At 50.6% G+C, this 26,753-nt stretch overlaps 1 protein-coding gene across 1 annotated transcript; it reads left to right on the top strand.

Moving 5' to 3' along the window:
* The first annotated feature begins 1,159 nt into the window (after positions 1–1,159).
* OTULINL (OTU deubiquitinase with linear linkage specificity like) lies at positions 1,160–26,542 on the top strand. Its single transcript, XM_046000763.1, has 8 exons — positions 1,160–1,352; positions 19,346–19,505; positions 19,594–19,625; positions 19,728–19,819; positions 20,572–20,721; positions 22,945–23,073; positions 23,981–24,250; positions 25,625–26,542. The coding sequence occupies exons 1-8, from the start codon at positions 1,277–1,279 to the stop codon at positions 25,796–25,798; spliced, it is 1,083 nt and encodes a 360-aa protein (XP_045856719.1). The 5' UTR covers positions 1,160–1,276; the 3' UTR covers positions 25,799–26,542.
* Positions 26,543–26,753: the final 211 nt, after the last annotated feature.

The following is a 26,753-nucleotide window of genomic DNA, read 5'->3' as shown; positions in this document are numbered from 1 at the left end:
TGCTGTGGCTGTTGGAATTTTACTGGAGTTGCCCAAGACCTATGATCCTTTGCTCTGAGATTCAGAAAAACAGAAGGGGATTCCATCCCTTGACATTGCCTGAACTGTACTGGGGCCACCTAAAATTCCAGTGTTTTCCACACCTTTCCTTAGTTCTGGGATTTGTTTTAAAAAGTGTCCAAACTTGCCCCACGCAAGTCTGTTTCTCTCTGGAACTGTGTATATTGGAGAAAAAGGAAGTGTTCACCAGACTTTTGTTTTCTTCCTTTTTCTTCTGAGAAAGGGTCTCTCTGAATAGAAAAATCAGGGGCAAAAGAACCTTGTTGTGAGAGCCTTTTTATTGTTGGGCTGTTTATTTTTTCCTTTTGATAAACAGTTTTATCAGAGGATTAATTTTGTCAATAACGCACAGATTCCGGCTCCCAAAGCAAACTGTGCGTGACTTCTTTTTTTTTTTGAAGATTTTATTTATTTATTTGACAGATAGAGATTACAAGTAGGCAGAGAGGCAGGCAGAAAGAGATAGAGGAGGAAGCAGGCTCCCTGCTGAGCAGAGAGCCCGATGCGGGGCTCAATCCCAGGACCCTGGGATCATGAGCTGAGCGAAAGGCAGAGGCTTTAACCCACTGAGCCACCCAGGCGCCCTGTGCGTGACTTCTAAGTAAGCATTACCCGGTTCTGCTGACCTAGGGGAAAATAAAGATCAAAAAAATCGCCCAGCCTAGTGGAAGAGGCCCTGTGCCGGGAGTTACATCTGGATCCAGGCTCGCCCTCCCATGGCCGCGACCCATCAGCGGCTTGAAGTCCGGCCAGGGATGGGGAACCCTTCCGTACCCTCGCGGGGGAGAGGAAAAACACGCGGGTCCCTCTCCCTCGTCATCCCACCCACCGAGTTTCTTTGCGTCCCACTCAAGGGACTTTCGACGTCAAGTGCTAGGCAGATCGCGGGATCCGCCCAGGTGGAGCTCCCAGGCATCCCCGAGGAGCAGCTTCCCACGCCCCGCACAGCAGCGGAGGCGCGGCGGACCCCGTCGGTGCGCGGAGGCCCCGCCCCCCTCTGCCCCAGGCCCCGCCCACCTCGGCCGCGGCCTCCCATTGGCCGCCCAGCGCGTCAGTCGGACTCCGGGCTCCCGGGGCGGGAGCGCGGGCCGCGGTCCCCACCCCGCACCTAGAGAGCCTGCCAGCCGCGGGGAAGCGAGCCCCGGCGCGGGCGGGCGGCCGCGGCGTCCGACTGACCGACGGGGGAGGCTCCGCGCCCGTCCGCAGCGCGGCCGGCATGGCGACGCGGAGAAGCGCCCCGGGGGCGCGGGCGCGCGCGCGGGAGCGGGAGGGTCCTCGTGCCCCCGCCGCAGGTGGGCCCGGGCCGGGGGACGGCGGGGCGGGGCGGAGCGGGCGGGGGTCTGCGGGCAGCCCGGGGCGCTCCCTCCTCGGCGGGCGGTCGGCGCCGTCCGTGGCTCTGGGTTGCGACGCCCGCGCGCTGAGGGTTGGGAGGTCCGGGGGCGCCCCAGGGGGAGACGGTGGGGAACGGGCTGCACCCCCAGACACCTCCGGCAGGGGTTGGGCTGCAGTCGGGGACGACTGTCGCGTCGCATCCGCATGTATAAGAACTGCCCTCCGGAGGCAGAGCTGTTTGGGTCGTGGCTGGGAGCGACCTTCGGTGGCGGGGAGGGTAGGTTCCCGGGAGGAGGGAGCCCTTCTTGCGGGCTGGAACGGGGTGGCGGGCGCAGGCAGCCGCTGGGGGTCGGGCCCTGCCGCCGGGGAGCGGCCGTGTCCCTTTCTCGGCGTCCCGTCTGAGAACTTGACTGTTGTCGGGGGAGTTGCAGGGGGGCGGGGGGAGTTGACGGGTTTCGCGCTTTGCTGGTGGAGGATGTGGGCCACACCTTCGCAGCCGTCAAGACTTGCTGAACAACAGAGAAAACTGGCTTTTGAACAACAGTGTCCCCAAACACAGGAGCCCCAGCACAGAATGGCACAGGTCGTGCGCTCGAGGATGGGCGCCGAGGCGGGGGCGCTCCGCCCACCCAGCCCGCATCTGGGCTGCTCGGCTAGGCCTCCGCGGCGCGGGTGCAGGGGAGGCTGTTTTCCTTCCCTTCCTCAGCTGGCAGCCCCAGCTCCGAGGGAGGGGGACCGAGCAGCTTCTCATTTTGAGCACATTCCCGTTGCTGCTGGTGAATTTTGGGGGCATGCCTGCTCACAGAGTTGGGGCCCGAGGTGTTGCAGCGTTTTTGGGAAGCTGGCAGGTGCCAGGGCTGCTTATTAGTTGGTGTTCTTGGTCTCAGGAGGAACTTTTGATTCACACCTGAGCTGTTGGGTGTGGTGGAAACAGTGCCGTTCTGGGAGTCAGGACAGGAGTTCTCTCCTTGCTTGAAGCTGCAGCCATACTGGACTTTCATATCCTCATCCTCGTGGATGAAGACACGGGGGTTAGCAGATCCATAAGGCCATAAGGCCCCTCCCAGTCTAGAATCCCATGATTGACTTACCTCCTAATCTCAGAAGTTTGGAAAGGGAACTCATTCTTCAACCTTTCTGTACCCTGAATATTTCCCGAGGGTGTAGTCATTTGAACCTCTTATGATGTGATCCCCCCCCCCCCCCCGCCCCCGCCTTGCCTTATTTTGGGAGAGAAAGCTAAAACCTGGAAATGGAGGTAGGACTCAGCAGGAGAAAGCTGGTTTGGGAGGCAGAAAGGTGCCTACTCTGGGCTTAACCTAATGACCAGGAATTTTTCCTTCCAATGCATCGAGTTCAAGGTGTGCCAGCACTGTGAGCCAGAGAATTCTTTCCTTTCCTGCCTGTGGGAACTGCTGTTGGTGTGCAGCAGTGGAAAAATGTGATTCAAGGATCAGGTTATGGAAAACTTTTTTTTTTTTTTTCCCTCCAAAACAGAACCCATAACCTCTGAGGACTTAGGAGCATAGTTTCCCTTCTTCACAGGTGGTGTTTGGGGGCGGGGGGGGGGGGGAATTTTAAGGCCCTTGCCAAAGGTAGGATGGGGGCAGGTTATTTTTAGCTACTCCTCTTTTGGTATGAGGAAGACCAAGGTTCACTTCTGAGATAATGGCACCAGCTCACAAGTCATACTTGTCAGTAAAAAATCAAATGGACAGCAGCCGGACAGCACCCCTACAGCGCAGGGAGGGATGAAAAGAGTTTTCTGGCATCCAATTATTACTCTTTTTAAGTGTTGGGATGTTGAGAATTCTGAACTAAGCATCTGTGCACAATATGAGGGGAAGGACACTGTCAGAATTGGAATATTAGGGAAGTGGCACCCTAGATGATTTGGTGCAGTGCCCTGAGGCCCCAAGACCGGGTGGGGGGAAGAGGAAGCAGGGGGAGAGCCACCCACTGGGGGAGAAACTCGGAGTCCTCCGCATACCTTTGGCCGTCGGGCGCTTGAGGAGGGCATGTGCGCCCCACATTCTTCCTGGCTCATCTTGCCTCTGGTCAGCCTCCGGGTCATTAGCTGGTAGGACTCATTCAGACTCTGCCCTGCTTCTTCACCAAAAAGGCCGCAAGTTTGCAGCTGTGACCTCAGGAGCTGCGGGACCACAGGATGGTTCCTAGGGGCTAGTCCCGGGTGCCAGGAGTGCCCCAGGTGGAACGGGGGACCCAGCAGCCAGGTCCGCTGCCTCCAGCCACACATAGAGCAGCTCTGCTTTTGCCTTTTGTCCCCCCAACACCCTTTCTTGTTTTATATGCTGTTCTGAGTAAAATTTTGCTTGGGGGAAAGAGTCTAATGCTCAACAGAAAGTTTAAAAATCATGGTCATGGCCAATATTTTTCAGTTCTGTTGTTGTCTTTATTCCGTGTTGTCTTTATTCACAGGGCTTAGAACTGTGACTGGCCCACAGTAAACACTTACCACTATCATCATCATCGTGTCCTTACACCACGAGGTGACTGTTACTTTTATCGCTATTTTACCGCTACCAAGTCACATACAACTTGTACAAGATTTCCCATGTGAACTTCTCTACCAGTTAAAAGATGTGTTTCTCCATATCATGGAATACACTATTCCAAAGTCGTTCAAGGATGACTTTATGTACAAAGCAGATGATCCACTGAATGCATTCTTTGCCCCGTTCCCTTGGGCAATCTAGGTAGCACACTGGGGGAGATGGGTGAGTTTGCCTGGTGAGCACTTCTGTGTTTAAAGGGAGAGTGGGCAAACCCAACAGCTAAGGACCAGGTAGCCAGCTGGCCCATGGCAAGAAGAGCGATGAGGATTGTGGGGCTCATACATTCCCTCCTCAACGTGGACTGCAAAGGGGTGCGACCAATTGTGATCTTATTCTAGAATCAGCACCTTCAAAGACTCTGCCCTCCAGGACCTGAACAGTGGGCGGTGGGCAGGGGGGTTTGCTGGCAGGGGTCAGTGGGTGCCAAGGAGGAGAGGAGTGAGTAGCTGAGATTCTTTGTGTGCTATTTGTAGCCTTAAAGAGAAATATTTTCCATCTTTAAAAGACAGTTTGAGGCTAATAACACATTATATGTTAATTTTTTTAAAAAATTGAAGAAAAAGTAATCTATTGGGGGGCATCTGGGTGGCTCAGCTGTTAAGCATCTGCTTCGGCTCAGGTCCCCGTGTCCTGGGATTGAGCCCCATGTCGGGCTCCCCGCTCAGTGGGGAGCCTGCTTCTCCCTCTCCAGCTCCCCCATGCTTGTGTTCCCTTTCTTGCTATCTCTCTCTGTCATAAATAGAATCTTAAAAAAGAAAAAGTTTGAAGGCTTAGGAACAAAAACAAACAAACAAAACCCCAATGCTGCAATTAAACGCACACACAACAGAATGTTTAAAACCAAATGGTCCAGGGCGCCTGGGTGGCTCAGTGGGTTAAAGCCTCTGCCTTCGGCTCAGGTCATGATCTCAGGGTCCTGGGATCGAGCCCCGCATCGGGCTCTCTGCTCCGCAGGGAGCCTGCTTCCTCCTCTCTCTCTGCCTGCCTCTCTGCCTACTCGTGATCTCTCTCTGTCAAATAAATAAATAAAATCTTTAAAAAAAAAATTAAAAAAATAAAACCAAATGGTCCATAGTTGGTGTTTTGTGCCAGCCTCTTTGCCCCACTCTGAAACTCTCACGTTTCTGTGAGATGGATTCGATGCCAAACACAATGACACGATGTACGTTTAGTAGCACGTGCTTAGCTAAGTAGAAATCCTTGACTGGCCCAGTTACGAACTTGAAAATGACCTTTCACCTGGCTTCCCGGTGTGGGTGGGCGCTGTCTCCTCTGCCTATAGTACTGCAGTTGTCCTCACCACGGAAAACAGTGGGCATTTGATGGAGACACAGCCCGTTGACAGTCTCAGGTACTCTTCACAACTGCCACTCCGTCGGAATTTGCTCCAAGTTCCCAGCTAGTAAGTCGTGGCCGGGATTTGCCCACTGGCAGCCTGGCTCCACCCAAAACTGATTCTTCACTGTCCACCTCTTCTGTCTCCTGAAACTCGGAGCAGGATTCTACCCGCGAGCACTGTCGTCTCCCGGTTCCCTCCCCACATGTCAGCTCTTCCCAATTCAAGCTGGGTTATCACTTTAATACCGTGTTGCTCCGTGTAAGTCACAGGTCTGGGGGACAGAAGAAGTGAGATTATGGAAGTCTTCATGATCGAGCTATAACTTCCAGCATTCGTGGTTGCTTCTTTGTAGCTATGACCGCCGCTGCATCATCTTGAGAGCAGTGAGTCAGTTATCAGGTCCCTGGATTTGACCTTTTTCTCCTGTCCGCTCGGCATTGCTTGTAAACGAGCAGTAAACGTAAAGCAGTCTGCTCTCAGAATCGAGGTTGCTTACACGTTTATTGACTTGTAATTAACTTAATGGAAGAACAGATAAATGTTATTTCATAATAAATCAACAAAAAAAGGTTTTGTTTATGTGTCCATTTTGCCAGTCACTTATTGTTCTGGTCATACCCCATTTTACTACTTTCTTGTGTCACTGGAGCCAGAAGAGACAGATGGCATCGTGTTTAAAATAAGAGGATGATAAAATGCTTACGTTCACTTCTAGGAGACTAAGGACTTTTGCAATACTGTTGCTGGGATTTTCAAGTAATAAACAAAAATCTCAGAAACCGAGGTGCCTGGGTGGCTTGTTCGGCTAAGTGTCTGCCTTTAGCTTAGGTCATGATCCCGAGGTCCTGGGATCGAGCCCCACATTGGGCTCCCTGCTCAGTGGAGAGTGGGCTTCTCCCTCTCTGTCTGCTGCTCCCCCTGCTTATGCTCTCTCTGTCTCTCTCTTTCTCTATGTCAGATAAATTTTAAAAAATCCTAGAAACCATCGCATGTAAAATGACATGCTCCATGAATCTCTGAATTAAGAATTTGATAGTGAGCCTTTTGTTGTTGATTTAGCGAGGTATTGATAGCTTGAGTCTATGTGGGATTGTTGGATTGTAGATCTATAGTAATTTAAAATATTGTATTAGCACTTTCTCTGCTTACCCTGTAGTTGGCTTTAATGAATGTTAGGGTTAGTCTTCTAGCCGAGAGAAAAGTAATGTAATTGCAAGTTGGTTCCTCCAGAAATCCCCAGGCAGAGGTCTTTGAACACCTTGTGTCTCTCTTCTTGGCCAGGGCTGAGAGTTCCCAGAGCCTTTAGTCCCCCAAATTTAGGAGAAGTGAACTAAATTCCTTCTTGCCTGGTTAAGAGAGAATTGTTCCCTAGGGCTTAGAGCAGTGCCTGGTACCTTGTGGCCATGTTTGTGGACCTGTGCCAGGAGGACCTCACCTTTCCTGTGAGGTCTCTAGGGTGACAGAAAAAGTGAGTGCTCTGTGTCTTTCCAGTCATGTCACTGGGACAGGTCGAAATGCCTGTCCCAGTGACACGGAGGAAGCAGGACAGCTGACAGGAAGGGGAAGTGAAAGAGGCGGCAAGCCCATGCGGTGTGGGCCGCGTGTAATCAGTGGCCATCTAGATGTACAGGGCTGGCCGGTCCTGATGCCGGCAGACAGGTCAGCTCTTCAGCAGTTCACTTGGCATTTTTAAAAATGAACTTGGAGTTCAGTTTGTAGCCAAGGATCAGGTTGGCCACTTACCTTGAAAAGCAATCGTAGCCAGTGGCATTATTGTTTTAAATGATTTTTTAAAAGATTTTTATTTATTTATTTGACAGAGAGAGAGAAGAGATCACAATAGGCAGAGAGAGAGGGGAAGCAGGCTCCCCACCGAGCAGAGAGCCTGATGTGGGACTCAATCCCAGGACTTCGAGACCACAAACTGAGTTGAAGGCAGATGCTTAACCCACTGAGCCACCCAGGCGCCCGCCAGTGGCGTTATTAATATAATACTTCTGGGTTCCTCAGTTCTGCACAGGAATCGGTGTAAGGGCATGTCGATCCTTCCCCTGCAGTCTGATGTAGAGAGAGAAACCGCTCGAACCGAGAGAAAGTTTATGAGATCTACGTTATCCACCTGTGTCTCCCTCTAGTTTGATTTTTAACTATTTCCTGAATTCCGCGGACATGTTCAACTCAGCTGACTGTTAGAACTTGCGCAGCCAAGGCTGCTGACCTGTGCCGTCTTGTTCTTCATGCTTTAATATTCCGCTGTACTCTCCCATCTCTGCCTCATCGGTTGATTCATTCAAACTCTGGAGCCTGTAACTCTGAAGGCACAGTTCTCCTTTCCCTCCCTCCCAGTCTCCTCCTCCACGGTCCCTTTATTATTATTATTTTTAAAGATTTTATTTATTATTTATTTGACAGAGATCACAAGTAGGCAGAGAGGCAGGCAGAGAGAGAGGAAGGGAAGCAGGCTCCCCGCTGAGCAGAGAGCCCGATGCGGGGCTCGATCCCAGGGTCCTAGGATCATGACCTGAGCCGAAGGCAGAGGCTTTAACCCACTGAGCCACCCAGGCGCCCCTCCACTGTCCCTTTAAAAAAAAAAAAAATTCTTGCTGTTTTGAGAAACTGGTCGCTTCCCTGAGGCCCTGCTGCGGGAGATCTGTAGAGCCCAGCGTGGGCTTCTAAGGGCTTCTAAGGGTCGCTGCTGGCACTTGTCACGGCCTCACGTAACTGTTGCATGTGTTCGGGGTGTCTTTCCTGTGGTGCAAGTTGTGGGTCATGTTTTAAGCGTAGTTGAACTTCAGGTGTTTCACAACTGCTGGAACTCCTGGGCCTTGTGCCCCAGTGTGATGACTCCTCCAGGAGAACTCAGAAACCGGTTACCATAAAGAGGCCTTTGGTGGAGGAAGGGAACTGGCCGTGGACGGCCTGGCCTCCGTGCGTCTGTCCAGAGGAAGCTGAGGTCCAGAGGCGCTCAGCTCTCTAGGACCAGACTGTGGGTTCCGGAGGCCCGAAGGCTGGCTCATTCCTCTACCTGGAAGCCGTCCCACTGGGCGACCGCTTCACATTCTCATTTCCTGCTTTGTACGTACGTGGGTGTCATGAAGGGAAGAGAAAATGCGGGTGGCTCACTGTTTCTGACGTAGGTGTGGTGTTCCCAGTCAGAAGGGACCACCGAGGCGGAGGCTCTTAGTTAGGACTCTGTATGGCCAAATGACAGAGCGACCCCAAATAAGTGAATCAAGTTTATTTCTCTCACGTTCCAGCTCCACGGTGGCTCTCCAGTGGGAGTGGGCCGCACGGTGTGAGGGGCCCAGCTCCTCCCCTTGACGTCCATGCATGGCTTCCGTGGCCTGCTGCTTCGTGGCCCAAGATGGCGGCCGCACACCAGTTACCACACGCACGTTCTGGCTAGGTGGGAGGAGGAAGGACAGGGACCGCGTCCCTCTCAACAGAGCCCCCTGAAAAGTGCACTTAACGCTGCCTGGTCAGAATTCTCTCGTGCAGCTCCGCCCAGCACCCAGGGAGGATGAAATGTAGCCTTTTCCAGTAGCCACGCACCCAGCCGGAAGTCAGGACTCTCTTTCTGTGGAAGGAGAGAGAACGGAAGCTGAGGGAAGCCCCAGTGTCTGTCACGGAGATACGCAGCCTGGATCCTGATTGCGTGGATTCCTTTTACTGATTCGACAAATATTTATTAACCGTCTGCCCTGTACCTAGGCACCAAGAAAGTGGAGCGAAAACAGACACAATCCCAGTCCTCAAGACGTTTACCGACCGTAAAGGCCCTGATCAAACACAGACACGGTTGTGTAAACTGTGCTAAGTGCCGCGAAGGGAAGGGACGCTGTGTGCCCAGCGAGTAACAGGGACTTGAGCAAGCCCGGGGGGGGGCGGGGGGGGATGGGTCCGAGGCTTTGCCCCAGGAAGTGACAGTGACCCTGACAGCTGGAGACTGAGGAGACGGAGGGTGTTACAGGCGGAAGCGGGAGCCCGGGCCAGGGAGGCAGGCGAGAAGGCCGTGTGGGCGCTGAGGGAGCAGCCCACAGCCCGGCCTCTTGAGCAAGAGGCAGCGGCGAGTGAAGAGGGAAGAACCGGGTCGGGCCGCGTGGGGCTCTGGAGGGACCGCCATCGGCCTGTCTGGCACGAGATTGTCCTGGGACGTGGAACTTTTAATGCTGAAACGCAAGCGTCCCAGGCAGGCCAGGATTTGTCGGTCACCCTTGCTGGAGGCCAGAGGAGCCGTTGGATGTCTTTAGTGAGAATTTCAGCCAAGTCCCTTCGCAGACAGGCAGAGCCCGGCCTGCGGAAACACGGTGGCTGGGACCCGTCGCCCTCCTCCTGCCCGAGGGAAGGAGGCGCAAACCGCAGGCAGCGGTCCCCGTGGCGGGATCGCACGGCCACTGAGACTTCAGCGGGCCTGCTTCCTCCTGCGAGGAACTTCGGAAATCACTTGGCCTGAGAGAATACGTTATTTGAGATGATGACACGGCCGAGTACTCACGGTGGCCCGTCTCGGCGTTGGTGGTGCACTGGCATGCGTTGGGGACCAACCAGTCAGTCCGGAAACGCAGGGGCTGCGGCGGGGAGATGGGCTGCATCCCAGTGGCCCGCAGGCATGGCGTGCGAGCGGGTGGCTGGGCCCGGTGGCTGGGGACCTTGCCGAACACAGACGCTGCTTGCGCGGGGTGTGCGGACCTGTGTTCCCGAGCACCCGCTGGGCAACGATGTTGCTGGTCCAGAGGCCCTGCGCGCCGTGTCTATAGCGTTGGAAGCCACTGGTTTCTTTTCCCGGAGAGCAGAGCTAAAGGACCACGTAGAGGGGCAGGGATGGGTGAGCGGGGAGGGGAGGAAGACGCCTGGAGCCCAGGGAGGCCCCGCTTTGTGCCGCCCTCATGGGCAGGCCCATCTCCACTTCTCAGTGGGTTCCTAGATGTTGTGGGTTATGGGATGCGGCTGGTTCCTGGTTCCAGAAGAACTGGCCCTCTGTGGCTTCTGGCTAGGATGGAGCTAGGAAGTGAGGCACCATTACCACTCTACACCTTGTTTAGAAGCCTTTCCCACTCACTTCACCAGCTGCTAGGAGTCGAGTCGTTCCGACAAGTAAGAAACCAGAAGCGCCTGGGTGGCTTATCAGTAGGTCATGATCCCAGGGTCCTGGGTTCGAGCCCCACATTGGGCTCCTTACTGCAGAGGGAGCCTGCTTCTCCCTCTCCATCTGCCTCCTGCTCCCCCTGCTTGTGCTTCCTTTCTCTCTCTGTCAAATAAATAAATACAAACCTTAAAAAAAAAAAAAAGAAAATCAGAAATAATAATAAGAAAAAAAGCCAGAAAGATTCTTCAGCAGGAGATGGCACATCCATGGGATGTAAGAAAGCCACAAGTCCCACACAAACAAAGAAAAAGACACCACTGGCTGCAGAGTGGACAATGGTTTGGGGAAGGGAAGCTAGTTGGGGGATCAGTAACCAGTGGTGACCGAGCCCAAGCGGGTCTGATGGATGGAAAAACCATCGCAGGGCAGGAATGAAGAGTGGGTCGTCTGAGTGTACCTTTAGTTCTCTCCCGGTCCCATTTCACAAATGATTTGTACTGGGAGGTGGAAGACAGGCTTGATCTTTAGAGGTCTACGAGTTGAGTGTGCGCCCCCCAAGTCCTGGCGGGCAGGGAACCAGATCCCGGAACGTGACATTTAGCCGGGCTGCGTGTCAGCTCTGGGTTTTAATGGTTGGGGAAAGAAAGAAAAATCAAAAGAATACCATGTCCTCACATGGGAAACTTACATAACATTCAGACATCGGTGTCTGTAAATAAGTTTTCTCGGAACACAGCCCCCCTGCATACGCTCTCATGGCCACTCTTCGTCAGGGACGACTGGAGAACTTGTGACAGAAGCAGGTGGCCGGGAGCCTAATATACTCACTCCCTGACCCTCTACGGAAAGCTTGCTGACCCTGACCAGGAATGAAGGAGCGGTCGAGGGTTCGCATTGTCTCCGGGGTGGGTCACACTCAGGACATTGTGTTCTGTCCTGTGGCCTCACGCTAAGCGTGGAGTGGGTTCAGAGGAGAGTAACCCAGATGATGAAGAGGACCCCCCCCAAGACTGTCATATGAGGACTGGTTGAGGCGATGGGAATGTTTAACCGAGAGGAGAAGCGGGCGAGGTGGAGACGATGGCCGCCTTTTTGGGCGTGCTCGTGATTGCTCTGAACTCTTGGGAGAGAATGGCTCCGGGAAGGTGGCTCTGAGGCTAACAGGAAGGGCATTGACCTTGAGTCAGAATGTGTTGGTTCAAGTTCAGACTTCTACTTGATGTTCTCCGGGCTTCAGGTTCTCCGCCCCGGAGATGAAGCGTACAAGTGACAGCCCGTCACATGCCCAGGTCCGTGGTGACTCAAGATTCGCTTTTCCCCTCAGAGGTACTTTCTGGCCGGCAGGGGACACCGTCACAGAGATGCCTCACCACCTGGAGCGCCGGGGTGGAGGGACTCTCTCCTCTCAGGGGCTGGTGCACATTGGACCTTGGCGAGCGAATGGAACCCCAGCCCCTTCACCCAAAGCATTATGTGATTCCATGAAAGACTTAAAAGTTGTCGTGTAGAAGGGCGATCCCACAGGTTCCTCCGGACTCTAAGCAATACCCTCTCAGGCCGTGCTTACAGATCCCTCCACTGCGGCCTCTTGCTCAGGACCCTCCCCTGATCTTCAGGAAGCATCAGCATCTTCAACAGGATCTGCAGGCCCCGCCGCTCTGAGCCTGGCCCGCCTTCCCTTGCTTCCCTTGCCTCCCTTGCCTTGCGGATGTCCTGGGCCTCCACTCTGCCTCTTGCTGGCCGAGGTCACATCTGCCGCTGGAGCTGTTTCTTTGGGGCTTTGCCTCGGTCGTGCCCCAAACACAGGACAAGGGCTCGCAGTGGTGGCTTCAGCCCTTGGCCCACGGCTCAGCTCTCAGGAGGAGCTTACTCTGTGTTCCTAGACTAATAATAGACTTGGATCAGTAAAGAGAGTAATAGTCCTGAAAAGGAAATGGTCACCCACATGTGGGAGTGAGTCCCCACCCCCGGAGGTGGAGGGGAGATGGCAGTGGGGACTCAGCCGGGGAGTTTCTCTTTGCCCCGGGCCCTGGCCTGGCAAGCACCCTTTCGTGGCGTGGGTGTAATTTCGTTCTAACCCTCTGTTATCCACGGATGGTCTTCTCCGCTGGGGAGACGTTTTGGGATCCCCGAAGCTAAGTGATTTGGCTGAGGTCCTGCAGATAGACTATGGCAAAGTAAAGACAGAGTCCTGGGCTCGTCCTGCCGAGTCACTGGTCTCTTCTGGGCCAGGCAGCCTGCCAGGCTGGCAAGGTGATTCTGGAGCGCTGAGATTGCCCAGAGAAGGCGGTCCAGCTTGCTAGGACCTGGAAGCCTAGCCCACCCGCAGCTCTTGTGTTTTTAGAGTTGGGGGTTTTCAAAATCCCTGACCCAAGATTAGAAAATCATACTTATTTTTTAAAGTCATGGGCTGCAGTTAACACCCCGAAACTTGTGCCCAGTAAATGAAAAAACCCCGACCTCTGCCATTATTACACACGCACACGCACAATCCAGTGTTTGTCAAGGAGCGGTTTGTTGCCGTCCTTCCTGACACGAGGTTGAGCAGGAGCCTGGGGTACAGCATGCCCAGTCCTGCACAGGTTGTTCTAGAAGCCTGAGCGGCTTACCTGACAGGACGACAGCTGACTGTCTTACTGGTCATGACTTTCGGGATAAAAACCCTCTGCTTGGTGGCTCTCTGCCCCAGTGGTGCCGGTCTTGCACTCTTTGGTTGTGGTCCTTTGCGAAGTGGAAGGCTGGCCTTTCTTAATGGAGCAGATTAATACCTGAGACACAAAAGCACACAAAGACTTCGGACCCCACATTTCCAAGACTTGCTGAGGACTTCTTTTCTTTCCGGAACATTTCCTCCATAACTGATATAAAAACAAACAGCTAACCCGTGAATGTTCGAGAACCAAGACCGTTTAAACCCAGGCCTTCACACCGCCGTGCTGACGCTCCTCTCCAGTCTCCCCCATGCGCCGCGTCGCTTAGAGCCCCGGCGGCCTCTCGGAGTCGCTCTGCACATTTGTCGTGCTGCTCGCTTACTCTTTATTTCTCTTGTTTAGACCAACGTGCGCTTGATTCTCGAGCCTCTGGGTTTCTCAGAACTACGCTCTGAGAGAGGTGACCCCCTGGGGATGGTGGTCTGCCTGCCACGCCGGCGTCCAGTGCAGAGGGCCTTGGGTTGTTGTTGTTGTTTTCTTTTAAGATTTTATTCATTTATTCGAGAGAGAAAGGATAAAGAAGGGAGGTAGAGGGAGGGGGAGGGAGAGGGGGAAGCAGACTCCCCACTGAGCAGGGAGCCTGCCATGGGACTCGATCCCAGGACCCTGGGATCATGACCTGAGCGGAAGGCAGACGCTTCACCAACTGAGCCACAAGGCGCCCGGGGCCTTGTGCCATTCTGCGTCCCTGCAGAGAGACCGCCTGCCTCATACCGGCGTGTGCTGAGCCTGACAAGTGCCGGCCCGGCCCGGTGGGTCTGGACAAGCCGACCAGTAGCCTTCCCTGCAGGAGAGCATCGTGCCGTCCGTCCACGAGTTCCTTGAGGACAGGGCAGACATCTTTCCACTTCACTTCCTGCCAGCCCAGAGGCAGGTACAACCGTGCAGGGCGTGGTTGGGGGGGAAGGCCCCCCAGACCCTCCTGTGTCTGCTGCACTGTTTGGCTTCCGATCGCACTTCTCTGCCTCGCTTCCCGCCCTTGCTGAGAACAACCCGAAAGCCACAGCCACTTTATCGAAGGGGGCAGTGTTCCAGGACTCAGCTCAGAAGAGTGTGAGAAGTTTACCTCTGAAATGTCTGTGTCCCTCGCTTGGTCACAGCCGCCCCTAGCCCTTCAGCCCTCTGGCCACAGAGAGTGTGTGACTGTCCCGGGACCTTTCCCACGGGTCCCTCGGCTTCCTGATCTGTCAGTCAGTCTCTCTGGGGCACTCACTCTGTCTCCCAGATCCTGCTGATTAACCGCAACACAGGATGGACGCAGAGGCCAGAGCTGTTGTTGTCACTAAATTCAGTTTGGCATCTTTTACCTTAAGTTTCCTTAACAAGATGATTTCACTGCATGTATTTCTTCACCGCCTCTGCTTAGATATCTACATTACGTTCTCTTTTACGTCTTTTGGCCCAGGCCTAATGTTCCCCTGTCCTTGGTCCACTGGGGAGTGTCTGATGTGCTTCAGGAGAAAGTCATCAGCCAGATGCAGCCGGCGGTGTAGACAGACGTGTGTAGGGAGAAGGGGTCACGGGCTGCTGTGCGGTGAGTCAGATTGAGAGAGAAGTGGAGGCCGGAAGGGATGGGCTGTTCCGGCCCGGGACACCCCTGGAAGTGTTGGGGGCGAAGGAGACACCGAGGAGTTTCCATGAGAAGGAGCCCAGGGCTCCCAGGTGGGACTGCCGGCTGCGCATTCACTACGTTTCCGGAGTCGCAGTGTCTTTTGGTTTTGTTTTCAGGGTGTTTTTTGTTTTGTGTGTGTGTGTGTGTGTTTTGTTTTTTTTTTTTTTTTTTTTTTTTTTTGGTTTCCTGTTTGAATGTTTGAATTATTTCAGCTTTGGTACATTTTAGAGAATGGAGAAAACTCTAAGTAGACTTTTACCACAAAAAAAAAAGCCTTTTTTTTTTTTTTCCACTTCTCGTGGCGGAGTCGTCGCCATATATAGTTCGGGTGGCGGCAGGTGAGATCGGGCTTTCTGATAGCCGTGCTGTTGACCTCGCCGGGCTCCGGTGCTATCATTCCTCCAGGGTCCGACCCACTCTGGAGCAACGTTTCCCCGCTGCGGCCTGGGCTCTCTTGCCTGTCCTTGTGCTGTGAGACCTAGTTAATCCGCTTTCCAACAGGACCACCACCCAGGTGGGTCATTCCAAAAGTACTGAAACGAAGTTTCGAAGTTTCGTTTTTTTCCCTCTTGACAAAGATGGGCGACGACCGAATCCCTAATTCCAGCCTGGCTTCTGTTCTCCGCCCTCCTTGCGGCCCCCACTTCCTGGAGACGTTTCATTGCCAAACCTGCGGCCCCCCGTGTTTCTTGTCCTTGTCCCTGTTTGTATTAGGATGAATGACAGAATCCCTGGCAGTGGGACCAGTTCTCTTTTCCCGGTGCTTGTCGGGGTCAGTGTCGTCCCAGCCCGGGTCTCCGTGCACAGGGGAGGGGAGGCTAGGCAGGTCACTGCCAGGCTGGTGGACAGGGTCGGGGGGAAGTGAAGGTCCTGACGTGGGAGGTTTTATCCCCTCTCTGCTGTGTTTGGGGAAATGAGATTTGACCGTGAGATCCCCCAAGTCGTGATGATGGTAGCATTCCGTGGGGCCCTCGTGTGTGGTGTCCTCGTCTGTGGCGTCCTCATCTGTGGCTGCTGCCTTTGAGTTGTAATCCGGTAACTGATGGATTTTTAAGTCTCTTTTTAAAGAGTCTGAATCCCTCTTGCTGTAGCAAAGCTAATTTGAAGACTGTTCAGGGGCATAATGCATGGGCAGGAGAGCCAAGGTCTCGGGTCACTCGGGCACCACGCTGCCGGGGCTTTGAATCCCAGCCTTACAGCTTTCGTATTCAGTCTTTCTCTCCCAGCGGCTTCCTCATCTGCAGAAGAAGGCTGGTTGGACTGATAGCAAAACAAATGATAAGGGACAGGGACTTGGGGTCTCAGGGTTTGCCAGAAGGCATGCTCAGCGCTTGCCTAACATTTCCACCCCGCTCACAACGGCTCCGTTCCCGTGCGGGCTGCACTCCCGGGGTGCCAGGCTCCGTGGCCATCCCCAGGCTGAGAAACTGAGGGTCAGGGATGTGAAGGCACCAGGGCATGAGCAGGGCTGGCGTGCAGCCGGGGCGGAGGAAGGCCTGCAAGAGCGGGATGGAGTGAATCCCTAGCACGGCCCAGGCCTGTAGCAAAACTCAGACTGCAGCTATTCTAATGACCAGCGAAGCCGTACCTCTTCCTACTGGAACACCACGCTTCCGGGATGCCCGGGTGGCTCAGTCGTCAAGCGTCTGCCTTCGGCTTCGGTCGTGATCTCAGGCCCTGGGATCGAGCCCGCATCGGGCTCCCTGCTCAGCAGGGAGTCTGCTTCTCCCTCTCCCCCTGCTTATGCTCTTTCTCTCAAATGAATAAATAAAATCTTAAAAAAGAAAAACCCAACACACTGCAGTTCCTCTCCTTAGATAAAGAAGCCGGGCCCTCGTAATGTCATCGTGTCTTGCGTGAACACCTCAGGGTTGTCTGAGCTGCAGCCACTCCCGTGGGGCTTCAGGGGTCCCCCCAGGCTGCTCCCCGATGCCCACCCCAGCCCCCACGATGGCTCTCCCTGGCCCTTCCTGGGTTAAGCCACTAGACCAAAAGAGGCCGGGAGGGTAAGCTTGTGTTCTAGCTCCGCACGGGAGAAGAGTAGGGAGCCCTCACCTGTTTTGTTTTGTTCTGTTTTGTGTTTTCCTGATAAGGTGATCCTCTCTGCCTTTTTTGGGCTGGAGTGGAGTTTACTTTCCCGATAGTGGCCAGGGAAGTGTGCTGTCCGTGTGCGTGGGGGTCAGGCGCGCCGTCATCTGTAGGGGATCCCGTGGAGGCCCCGGGCAGCTGCCAGAGAGGCTCATGCTCAGGAGAGGGACCTGGTGTGTGTGGGGGGTCTCAAGTCCAGAGCCCTAAGGGACCAGGTAGGCCCCAAAGGATGCCAGGGGTTTCTTAGAGTGATAAATGAGAGCAGTGTGCCCCATGGGGGGGCAGCAGCTGGACAAGGACAACCACCTCGGTGACGTCAGGCCCTCCCAGCCCACGCAACAATGAGCACCGGCCGGCGGCAAGCAGGCAGATTGTCCCCAGGCTTTTCCCAGAAGAAGAAACATGTCTGTGTTCCTGCGGAAGGGCAGACTCCAGAGAGAAATCACAACCGGGGCCCAGGACCGGGGTAGAGGGACAGCGCGGGCGCTCGGACTGGTGGGGGTGTTGACCGACGGTTTGTTTTGGGAAGCACTTTGGCAATATCTGTCAAAACTAAAAACGTTCACTTCCCTTGGTCCAGAATTTCCTCTTCTTGAAATTATCCTAAAAGCCCCCATGGGCCCACAAGGACTGTTGGAGGAGACTGTCTGTCTCGGCGATGTTTGCAAGAGTGAGAAATGGAAAATGATCCAAATGATTAATCAGTAAGGCAGTGACTGTACACATATGATGGTCTGTCTTCAGACTGAAATATTAGGTGTTTTCTAAAAAAATGTAGATCTCTATGTAGTGATATGAAAAGACATCTACTTTGTATGAAGAGAAAAAACAAACTATAAAATCATGTATAATACTCCATTTTTTGAGAAAATGTTTATAAATACATTAAAAGAAATTATGTATCATCTAGACAAAATTCTAGTGTTTGCTGAGTTTAAAGATTTACTAAAAGTATTTGCCTATGTCAGAATTTTCGCAGTTGGGAAATCACTCTGAATTAACAAACATCTAAATTATTGATGTAAAGGCAGTATAGCGTTACATTTTTAAACAACTCCCAAAAAGTTTTACCAAATATTTAGGCAGGCGTAAATATATAGTGAACAGCAAATAAATTGTTCTAAACAGATGAGTACCTGCTTTTGAAAATGCCCTTTTAAGTCCTTTGTAAGTGTATCTATTCTTAGTTACTGGTACCTTTAGTTCCTTTTTTCTTTTTTGGTAACTTTATTTCTTTATTCTCTGGTAAATTCTTTCCTTATCAGAGCTTAAATGTATATCAAATACCCATATGATCAAAAATGCTAAAATTGGGGAACGTGGCTATCTCAGGCTGTGGAGCACATGATTCTTGATCTCTGGGTCACGAGTTCCAGTCCCACATTGGGTGTAGAACCGACTTTTTAAAAAAAAAAAATGCTTCAATTATAGATCCTGGATTGCTGAGGCTTTTCCTATTAATCACTAGAATTTTACTGAACCTTGTGCAGAGGGAATGATTTCACAGTGAACCCTAGGAGGCTGGGCCACTCTTCAAAAGTTCTCTTCCTCATCTGCACTTCAGTATTTTAAATGCCCCAGCATAATGCAATTGGGAATCTGCTGCACGTAGAAAAATCCTCTGAGTACTCAGCTGGAGCTCTCTGGCCCATTCATTTTCCCTGGTCGCGTCAGGACTGGGAACGCATACCAGGCACAGCCACCTGTCCCCACCTCACTGCTCTTCTAAGGGGTCCGCTTCCTGGAATGATGTCCAGCCTGCCGTTTGGGTCACTCATGGTGTGTGTGTGATGGTGGCGCCATCTGTAATTGCTCATAAGGATTTAAGAATATCCGAGTGGGCAGAAGCGCCTGGTGGTAGCATCGCTCGAGGCTCCCGGCGTCAAGCAGAATTCCCAGAACCACTCTTGGCTTCAGCAGATGCGCTGCACAGTGCCCGGGCGTACCGTGCTGGTTCTGAAATCATCTCGTTCCGTCTTGCCCCAGTGAGGTCAATATCACAGTCAAGACAATTCAGAGGAGAGAAGTTGGGTTTCCTGCGGTCACACAGCCAGGGTATAGGGGAGGCAGCTTTTGAACGGGGATTCTGAAAGTGATCCTCTTCATGGTTCTCCCTTGTAAATTCTGTGGAACAAAGATATTCTTACATAGAACGTTGATTATCAGAGAACCGGGGGTTTCTTTCACTTTCAGATTGAATTTTTGAGTATTTCAAAAACTGTTTACGTGATTGGGGGCGCCTGGATGGCTCGGTCGGTGCAGCATCTGCCTTTGGCACAGGTCATGATGCCAGGGTCCTGGGATCGAGTCCTGCATCGGACTCCTTGCTCAGTGGAAAGCCTGATTCTCTGCCTGCTGCTCCCCCTGCTTGTGCTCTCTCTCTGACAAATAAATAAGCAAAATCTTTATAAAATAAATTAAAAAATAAAAACCGTTCATGTCATCAATGATAGATACTTTGCGGGTAAAATTAGCCAATACGTTTTCCCCCCTTAAATCGTACTTGTGTAATTGTGATTTTTTATTTTTTATTTTTTCTAGGAAGTGACCAGGTTCACTCCTGGATGCTAGCCACCAGCCAGGCTTTGGGTACCGTGTGGAGACTAGCGAAGGGGTCAGTGATGTTGGCAGCGGCTTGTCTGGTGGCTGCCCTTTGCTACTGCAGGAGGATGCACTGTGATTTAGGGCACTGGCTGAAATGGTAGGTGGTCGGATCAGCTTCTGGTTTACAAACAGACTGTTGCTCTTCCAAGTAGATATTTGACATTGCCATTTCTTTCATCCTTCAGGTGGATTGGCTATCTGCAGAGAAAATTCAAAAGTAAGTATTTTCAGATGTTTTCTTACCTCTGAGGTGCAGAGAGGGTTTGAGAAGGGCGAGGAAAGGGAAACTCAACTCCCTTTTCTGTTTGATTTGGTCCAGGGAACCTCAGCGTCGAGGCTGAGGTTGATCTGCTCAGTTACTGCGCGAGAGAGTGGAAAGGAGAGACGCCACGTGCCAAGCTGATGAGGAAGGTGTGTGTGTGGCTACGGGTCCCGGACGAGGCAGAATGCATGTGGAAAAATCGGGAAACAAACATTCCACTCTGCCTTATGGAGCCCAGAGATCCGCTAATGCCCGATGTGCCACCAGGAGCAATTGTGACTCATGGTGGAGTCAAGCTGCGGCCACACGGTGGCTTTGGGCTGTCACCCAGAGCAAGGGCCTCTGAGAACCTGGAGGAGGACATAAATGAGGCTGTAATTTCAGGCAGTGTGAAGGTGGCACTCTTTTCAGCTTCTCCCCTGCCCCCCTCCCAGGCCTATGGCCCATCTCCACGTGCAGGGGACTCTTCCTTACCTGGATGTAAAAGATTTTGAGAATTTTTAGAATTGCCCATTGGACCAGGCCAGGTAGCTCCTCTCAATGGTGGCATCCAGCCTTGCCAGCAGCAAGAGAGTTTTGTTTCCAGTACTCTTTAGCGTGGTCACAAACGTATCTAGTACTTTTGTTTCACTGTGTTCCAGTTGAAGCCATCATCTCCCCTAAGTGATATTCCCTGGCCCTGGGCTTCCAGGAATTCACCGACTGAAAGAGCAGGACATGGACTCAATACACAGAGAAGTCCCTTTAAAATGACACATGGTCGCATTCATAATTTGAAATTGTTTTCATTTCTGTCGTCCAGTTTATTGGGGAGCCATGCCCCACTGACGGTACAGTGAATTCATTTTGTTGATTCTCTTATCCAGAGGGGTTGAAAACCAACTTCTTTTTGTGCGGACAGGCTTACGAGGAGCTGTTTTGGCGGCATCACATTAAATGTGTCCGACAAGTGAGGAGAGACAACTATGACGCGCTGAGGTCAGTGCTGTTCCAGGTCTTCAGCCAGGGCCTCTCCTTTCCGTCCTGGATGAAAGAGAAAGACATCGTGAAGGTACATCTGCACACCAGAAACAAGGGGGAACGGCGGATCGATAAGCATTGCTGGGCAGGTGGCTGGGTCTTCCATGGGTGGCTCTGTGCGTCCTGAGATTGAAGGAGCCTTCAAAGGCCCCATATACCCCGTCCATCTCAGAGAGGCTGTCCTACTCAGTGTTGTTTCTTTTTAATGTCGCCATGTTTCTTCATAAGCAAGGTGGTCTACTAAAATTCCCTTTTTTACTCTCCACTTACTCGAGTTTTGACAAACCCATAGAGCGCACCAGAGATACCCCCGCCCATGCCTTAATAGTCAGCCCTTCTCTCACCTCTAGCCCAGGGGGCACCATTGATAGGTCTTACATTCCTTATCGTTTTTGCCCTTTCCAGAATGTCCAACACGTGGAACTATCCAGCATGTAGCCTTTTGGCTCTGACTTCTTTCACTTAGCAGAATGCACTGCCGTCCATCCAGGCCACGTGAACTTGTAGTTCATTCCTCTTTACTGTTGAGTGCTATTCCTTGACATAAGTATGTCACCCTTTGTTTGACCATTCATCACTTGAGGGACATTTGGATTATTTCCAGTTTTTGGCAACTATGACTAAAGCTGTTATAAATATCTCCATACAGGATTTTGTCCTTTTCAGCAAATGCCTGAGAGAGACGTTGTTGGGTCATGTGGTAGGTGTAAGTCTAAGTTCACAAGAACCTGCCATCTGTTTTCCAGTGTGGCTCTGCCATTTTGCATTTCCACCAGTAAAGTGTAAGAGTTCCAGTTGTTCCACATTCTAATCAGGATCGATTTGGTGTTATTTTTAGCCATTCCGATAGGCATTCACTGGTATCACTGTGCTTTTAGTTGGCATTCCTCTAGTGTGGAAGGATGAATGTCTTTCCATGTTATCTTCTTGCAGAAGTATCTATTGAAGTCTTTTGCACATTTTTATTAATTTTATTTTTTATTTTTTTACTTTATTTTAAAATTATTTTTTTATTTTCTCTTATTACAGACTGAATTTTGAGAGTTCTTTAAAAAAATTTTTTTAAATTATTTATTTGACAGAGACAGCCAGCCAGAGAGGGAACAGAACCAGGGGGAGTGGGAGAGGGAGAAGCAGGCTTCCCACTGAGCAGAGAGCTGGAGGCAGGGCTCAATCCCAGGACCCCTGGGATTATGACCTGAGCTGAAGGCAGACGCTTAATGACTGAGCCACCCAGGTGCCCCGAGAGTTCTGTATATATTCTGAGTACAAGTGCTTTATCAGATATGTGATTTGCAAATATTTTCTCCCAGTCTGTGCCCTATTTGTTTTTCTTTCATTTTAAGAGTATAAGGTAGTACGTCCGTCGTTCCTTCGTTCCTTCCTTTTTTCCTTGCTTTCTTTCAAAGGCAGAACACTCTTGACGAACAACCTGAATTTTTATTTCGAATGTAGGGTGTTTAATCTAGGACGTACATTTAAGGACAGAGGAGCTAGGAAATATAAAGTATATGAATATATGTAACTATATATGGTCTATTTCCTTACCATTTTTAAAATTACACTTGTTTTTATTAGTTTCATTTTTATCTAGCAAGTACTTGTCAACTGTGCATGGTGGGCTAGGCCTGCTTCCTGCTGAGGACAGAGACTAAAACCAAGCCTCTGGGCTCCCCAATCTCAGCGGGGTGGGAAAATGGATTAGATCCCGTAACTGATCAGAGTCTTATGTATTCTGTAATCTCATTTAATCCCAACAAGGGTCCTGTAAAGTGGGTGGCATTGTCCTTGATCTATGGTGGAGGGTGAGGCCAAGAGAGTAAGTGATCTGGCCCGGTTGAGCAGTCTCTCAGCTAGTGAGTGACAGTGCATGGATTGGACCCCAGCGCCTTGTCCTAAAGTCCACGTGCCCCCTGATGAACCGTGGTGTTCTAGCATTGTTTGGGGAAAAATCATTTCTAAAGGGATATAACTAGGCAGTTTAGGAAGTGTTTTATGCAGAAAGATTGTTTCCATAGACACAATCTTCATGTACGTTTTCATCAGTTGTAAAATTATAAATTAATAATCTGATCCAAATTTTATAATCCACAAATCGAAAAGAAGGAACGATATGCTTTTATTTAACTGTTGTCATCGTGTTTTTAAACGGAGATTGCTAAGGGAGATAAGATCATACACCGTGACGTATTCTGAATCGTGGGCCATAAATGTTGAGGTACTAATCATGGCTGGCATCTACTTCCTTTTCAAGCTTCCTGAAAAACTGCTCTTTTCACAAGGTTGTAATTGGATCCAGCAGTACAGTTTTGGTCCTGAGAAGTATACAGGTTCCAACGTGTTCGGAAAATTACGTAAATGTGTGGAATTATTGAAAACACAGGTGAGTGTCCCGGGGGAGGAAAAGACTAGGAATGAAAGCTCCCCCCCCCCCCCAGGTGTAGTGACCCTTCCCTGTCAGGCATGTCACTCGATGCCACGTAAGGGGAACACATGGCCAGGAGCATCTCTTCTAGGAAGTGGAGATCGGTTTCCTGTTCTTCTTTCACCTTCCAAGTAATGAACGAGCCATGTTGTACGTGGCAATGAGGCCATTATGGGTTAAGGAGGCCTTTGTGGGCTCTCTGGGAAACTTTAACACTCACGTCCCTGTTTCCCCTCGAAAGATGGGGTGCACGGTCCAGGCAGGGCACTCAAAAATGCGCTTCTGTGATGCCCTATTAATACTTTGGGGATAACACAGATGCTATAATTTGAAATAAGAGTTTTTCTTGCCTTTTAATAGACACAGATTTTGGATTGTTGAAATGAACCTCTCTGGTAGAAAACCATAGCATTTCTGTGCCACAGTTTCCTGGTCTGTAAAACTGATATGTAGATCGTATGCCCCCTCTACAGTTATGGTGAGGCGTCAGTGAGTTCATGTCTGCGGAGTGTTTTAATTCGTGCTTGGCAAGTGAGTGGTAAAGAGTACTAGTTAGTACTGTTTATCTTGGATTCTCTTCTGTGTGACCCAACTATCTGATGCTGTCAGGAAACTCACTTGCTTGGCATTTTACGAACTTGACAGTGCTTTTTTTGAAAAATGTTTCATTTAAACTGGTTTGTGATCGTAAATGTAACACATACTTGTGGTTAACAAAAAATCAGGGTCAAAAGCTATAAAATGAGAAGTTCAAGTTCCCCTCTATTAATCTTTGGTTTATTTTTATAAGTACTTTAAAAATGATGCCATGGTGTAGGAATTCACCTTTCCCCGGTTAATTTCCCTTTCACATCTGTATTTTCAGTGGGCTGAATTTAGTGGAATTAAAGATTACCACAAGAGAGGAAGTATGTGCAACATCCTTTTCTCTGATGTTCTTCTGGAATATAAACTGTATGAAGCTTTAAAATTTATCATGCTCTATCAAGTCACTGAAGTTTATGAACAGATGAAGACCAACAAGGTCATTCCCAGTCTTTTTCAACTCCTGTTTGCAAGGGAAACATCAGCTGACCCTTTAAGCTTCATGATGAACCACCTGAACCCTGTGGGCGACACGTGTGGACTGGAGCAGGTAATGGGGGCCGAAGAACCCTGTGTGTTTGATTCAGGACGATACTGGCCATCCCTGAACGCACAGGCGTCTGGAATTTCCTATCAGCAGTGAGAAAGCCCACTGCAAAGAGGTAATGGGTTGATATCACTGACCCTTAAAAAGAAGGAAAAGAGAGGCGCCTGGGTGGCTCAGTGGGTTAAGCCTCTGCCTTTGGCTCAGGTCATGATCTCAGGGTCCTGGGATCGAGCGCCGACTCAGGCTCTCTGCTCAGCAGGGAGACTGCTCCCCCCACCCCCCCGCCCACCCCAGCCTGTGATCTCTGTCAAATAAATAAATAAAAATCCTAAAAAAAAAATGAAGGAAAAGAAGAGGAATAAGCCTCATGGCTCCATGCTGTTCACTGTGTCTTCCCAGCCGTGACCAGAGAACCCCAGGGTGGGAAGCCTTTCTCACTTTCACTATGCCTCCCAGATGGTGGCAGGTTCTCCCACAACAGAGTTGAACCAGGAGGAAGTCCTGTTGGAAAATGAGATCAAGTTTGGGAAAGCATTTAGTTACTTGCTGAAGATAAATAGACATTATTGAAAAATCTTAGGGGCGCCTGGCAGGCTTAGTTGAAAAAGCATGCAACTCTTGATCTCAGGGTCATGAGTTCATGCCACACATTGGGTGTGGAGATTACTAAAAACAATAAATGAACTTGAACTTAAAAAATTTATTGAAAAATGTTAAGTCCAGGGGCGCCTGGGTGGCTCAGTTGGTTAAGCACCCGACTCCTGATATTGGCTCAGGTCATGATCTTGGGGTTGTGAAATCCAGCCCTGCGCCAGGCTCTATACTTGGTGTGAAGCCCGCTTGTCCCTCTCTCCCTGTGCTTCTCTCCTTGCTCATGCACGCATGCTCAGATAAATAAATGAATACAATCTTTAAAAAAAAAAAAAAGAAAAGAAAACTTTCCATCCAGAGAATACTTTCTTATCCCCATTGTAAAGAGGTTTTGTCTTGCTTTGTTCTCTTAGGCAATGTACAAAATTCCATTCTTATCAAAATTTCATTCTTATCAAAATTGATATAAAACTAGTTGGAAAAAGTGACTTTTTTTCTTCTGAGCATTCCTTTATTTTTAGTAGTTGTTCCCCCACTCCCCCAAACAGCTTTTCCCTGTAACTTTTTCACGCTAGTCTACAAAGATGTTCCCCTGCCTCCCCCTGCCTCCCCTGCCTTCCACGTCGCGGACGTGTATTCCTGACTGTGGCTCGGTGGTTCATGCGTGGATGTAAGTAAGCACATTACTCATTCCTCCCTAAGCTGCAGGAGAACGCGCTCCCTCCTCTGCCGGGGGACGGGAGTTGGAGATGTGTGTCTGTGACCTCTTTTTCCTCTCTTCTGCAGATCGATATGTTTATTCTTGGACACTCCCTTGAAATAAAGATCAAAGTGTTCAGACTGTTCAAGTTTAACTGCAGAGACTTCGAGGTCTGCTACCCAGACTTGCCGCCCAGGGAGTGGCCAGAGATCTCCCTGCTGACGGAGAATGACCGCCACTACCACGTTCCCGTCTTTTAAGTCTGGTGTGGACTGGGCACCAGCTCTCGCCAATGACAGCGGGCACACTTTCAAGGAAAGTCCAGTGGGAAAACCAAAGGTAGCGTTGCAGCCCCCGAAAGGCTGAGGACCTTCTTCTCTGGAGTGACAGGCGCGCTGGACACAGAGCTGCGTGAATGGCGTTCCTTTGTATCCCAGCAATTTCCTCCAGACCAGCCTCACTAATATTTGTGGGTTGGTGGTTTGACCTTGTTCATATGGGCTCTGGTCATTTCACATGTGGCAGGCTTTTCAGGGCACAAGGACGGCAAATTTGGGCAGTACAACAGGAAAAAATTGAGAAGATAAGGGAAAAAGGACTAACAGGAAAGACTTTGTCTCTAACCTTGATGTTCTCGTTAGGAACCTTGTCTTTGACTGATTTTGGATCTTCATAAGTGTGGCCTTATTTTAGAAGCATTATCTTCCCCGGAATCTTTATGGTATATTGATTTTTCTAGAACCACTTGATTAACTGTAAAGTCATGTGTGTGTTTGTGTGTGTGTGTATACGCAAACACGTGTGTATACATTGTATAATTTTATATATCCATATATGAACACATACACAAATAATCACTACTTTGTAATGTTGTACAATTTGTTTTATATCGCTTTATGTTTTTTTGGTTACTGTTGCATCTGGCCGGTCCAATCTGTTTTATTTGGGTAGAAAAGATGAATTCTATAGATTAAGGCAACTGAATGACAATTACTGAACTATTACAAAACATTCAGCTGTGGTGTATTTATTTACATGTGTTTTACATGTGTTTAGAATCATGCCGCCCTATCCCCACCGTCTCTATGTCCTAATCTCCAGAACCTGTGGATACATTGGGTTGAATGGCAAAGAAGAATAAGTTTGCAGGTGGGATTAAGGTACTAATCGGACCTGGAAATAGGAAGGTTATTCTGGGTTCTCTAGGTCCTTAAA

This window comes from Meles meles, chromosome 3, assembly GCF_922984935.1.
Source record: "Meles meles chromosome 3, mMelMel3.1 paternal haplotype, whole genome shotgun sequence".
Taxonomy (NCBI): Eukaryota; Metazoa; Chordata; class Mammalia; order Carnivora; family Mustelidae; genus Meles; species Meles meles.
The sequence above is the reverse complement of the archived record's forward strand: the minus strand, read 5'-3'. Positions and strand labels throughout refer to the sequence as shown.

What these genes read in the sequence shown, in the direction of transcription:
- OTULINL (XM_046000763.1), top strand. Translation starts at nt 1,277, where the DNA reads ATGGCGACGCGGAGAAGCGCCCCGGGGGCGCGGGCGCGCGCGCGGGAG. An exon ending in TCTGCAGAGAAAATTCAAAA is followed by an intron (nt 19,626 to 19,727) that starts GTAAGTATTTTC and finishes GATTTGGTCCAG; the next exon opens with GGAACCTCAGCGTCGAGGCT. An exon ending in AAGAGAAAGACATCGTGAAG is followed by an intron (nt 20,722 to 22,944) that starts GTACATCTGCAC and finishes TTCCTTTTCAAG; the next exon opens with CTTCCTGAAAAACTGCTCTT.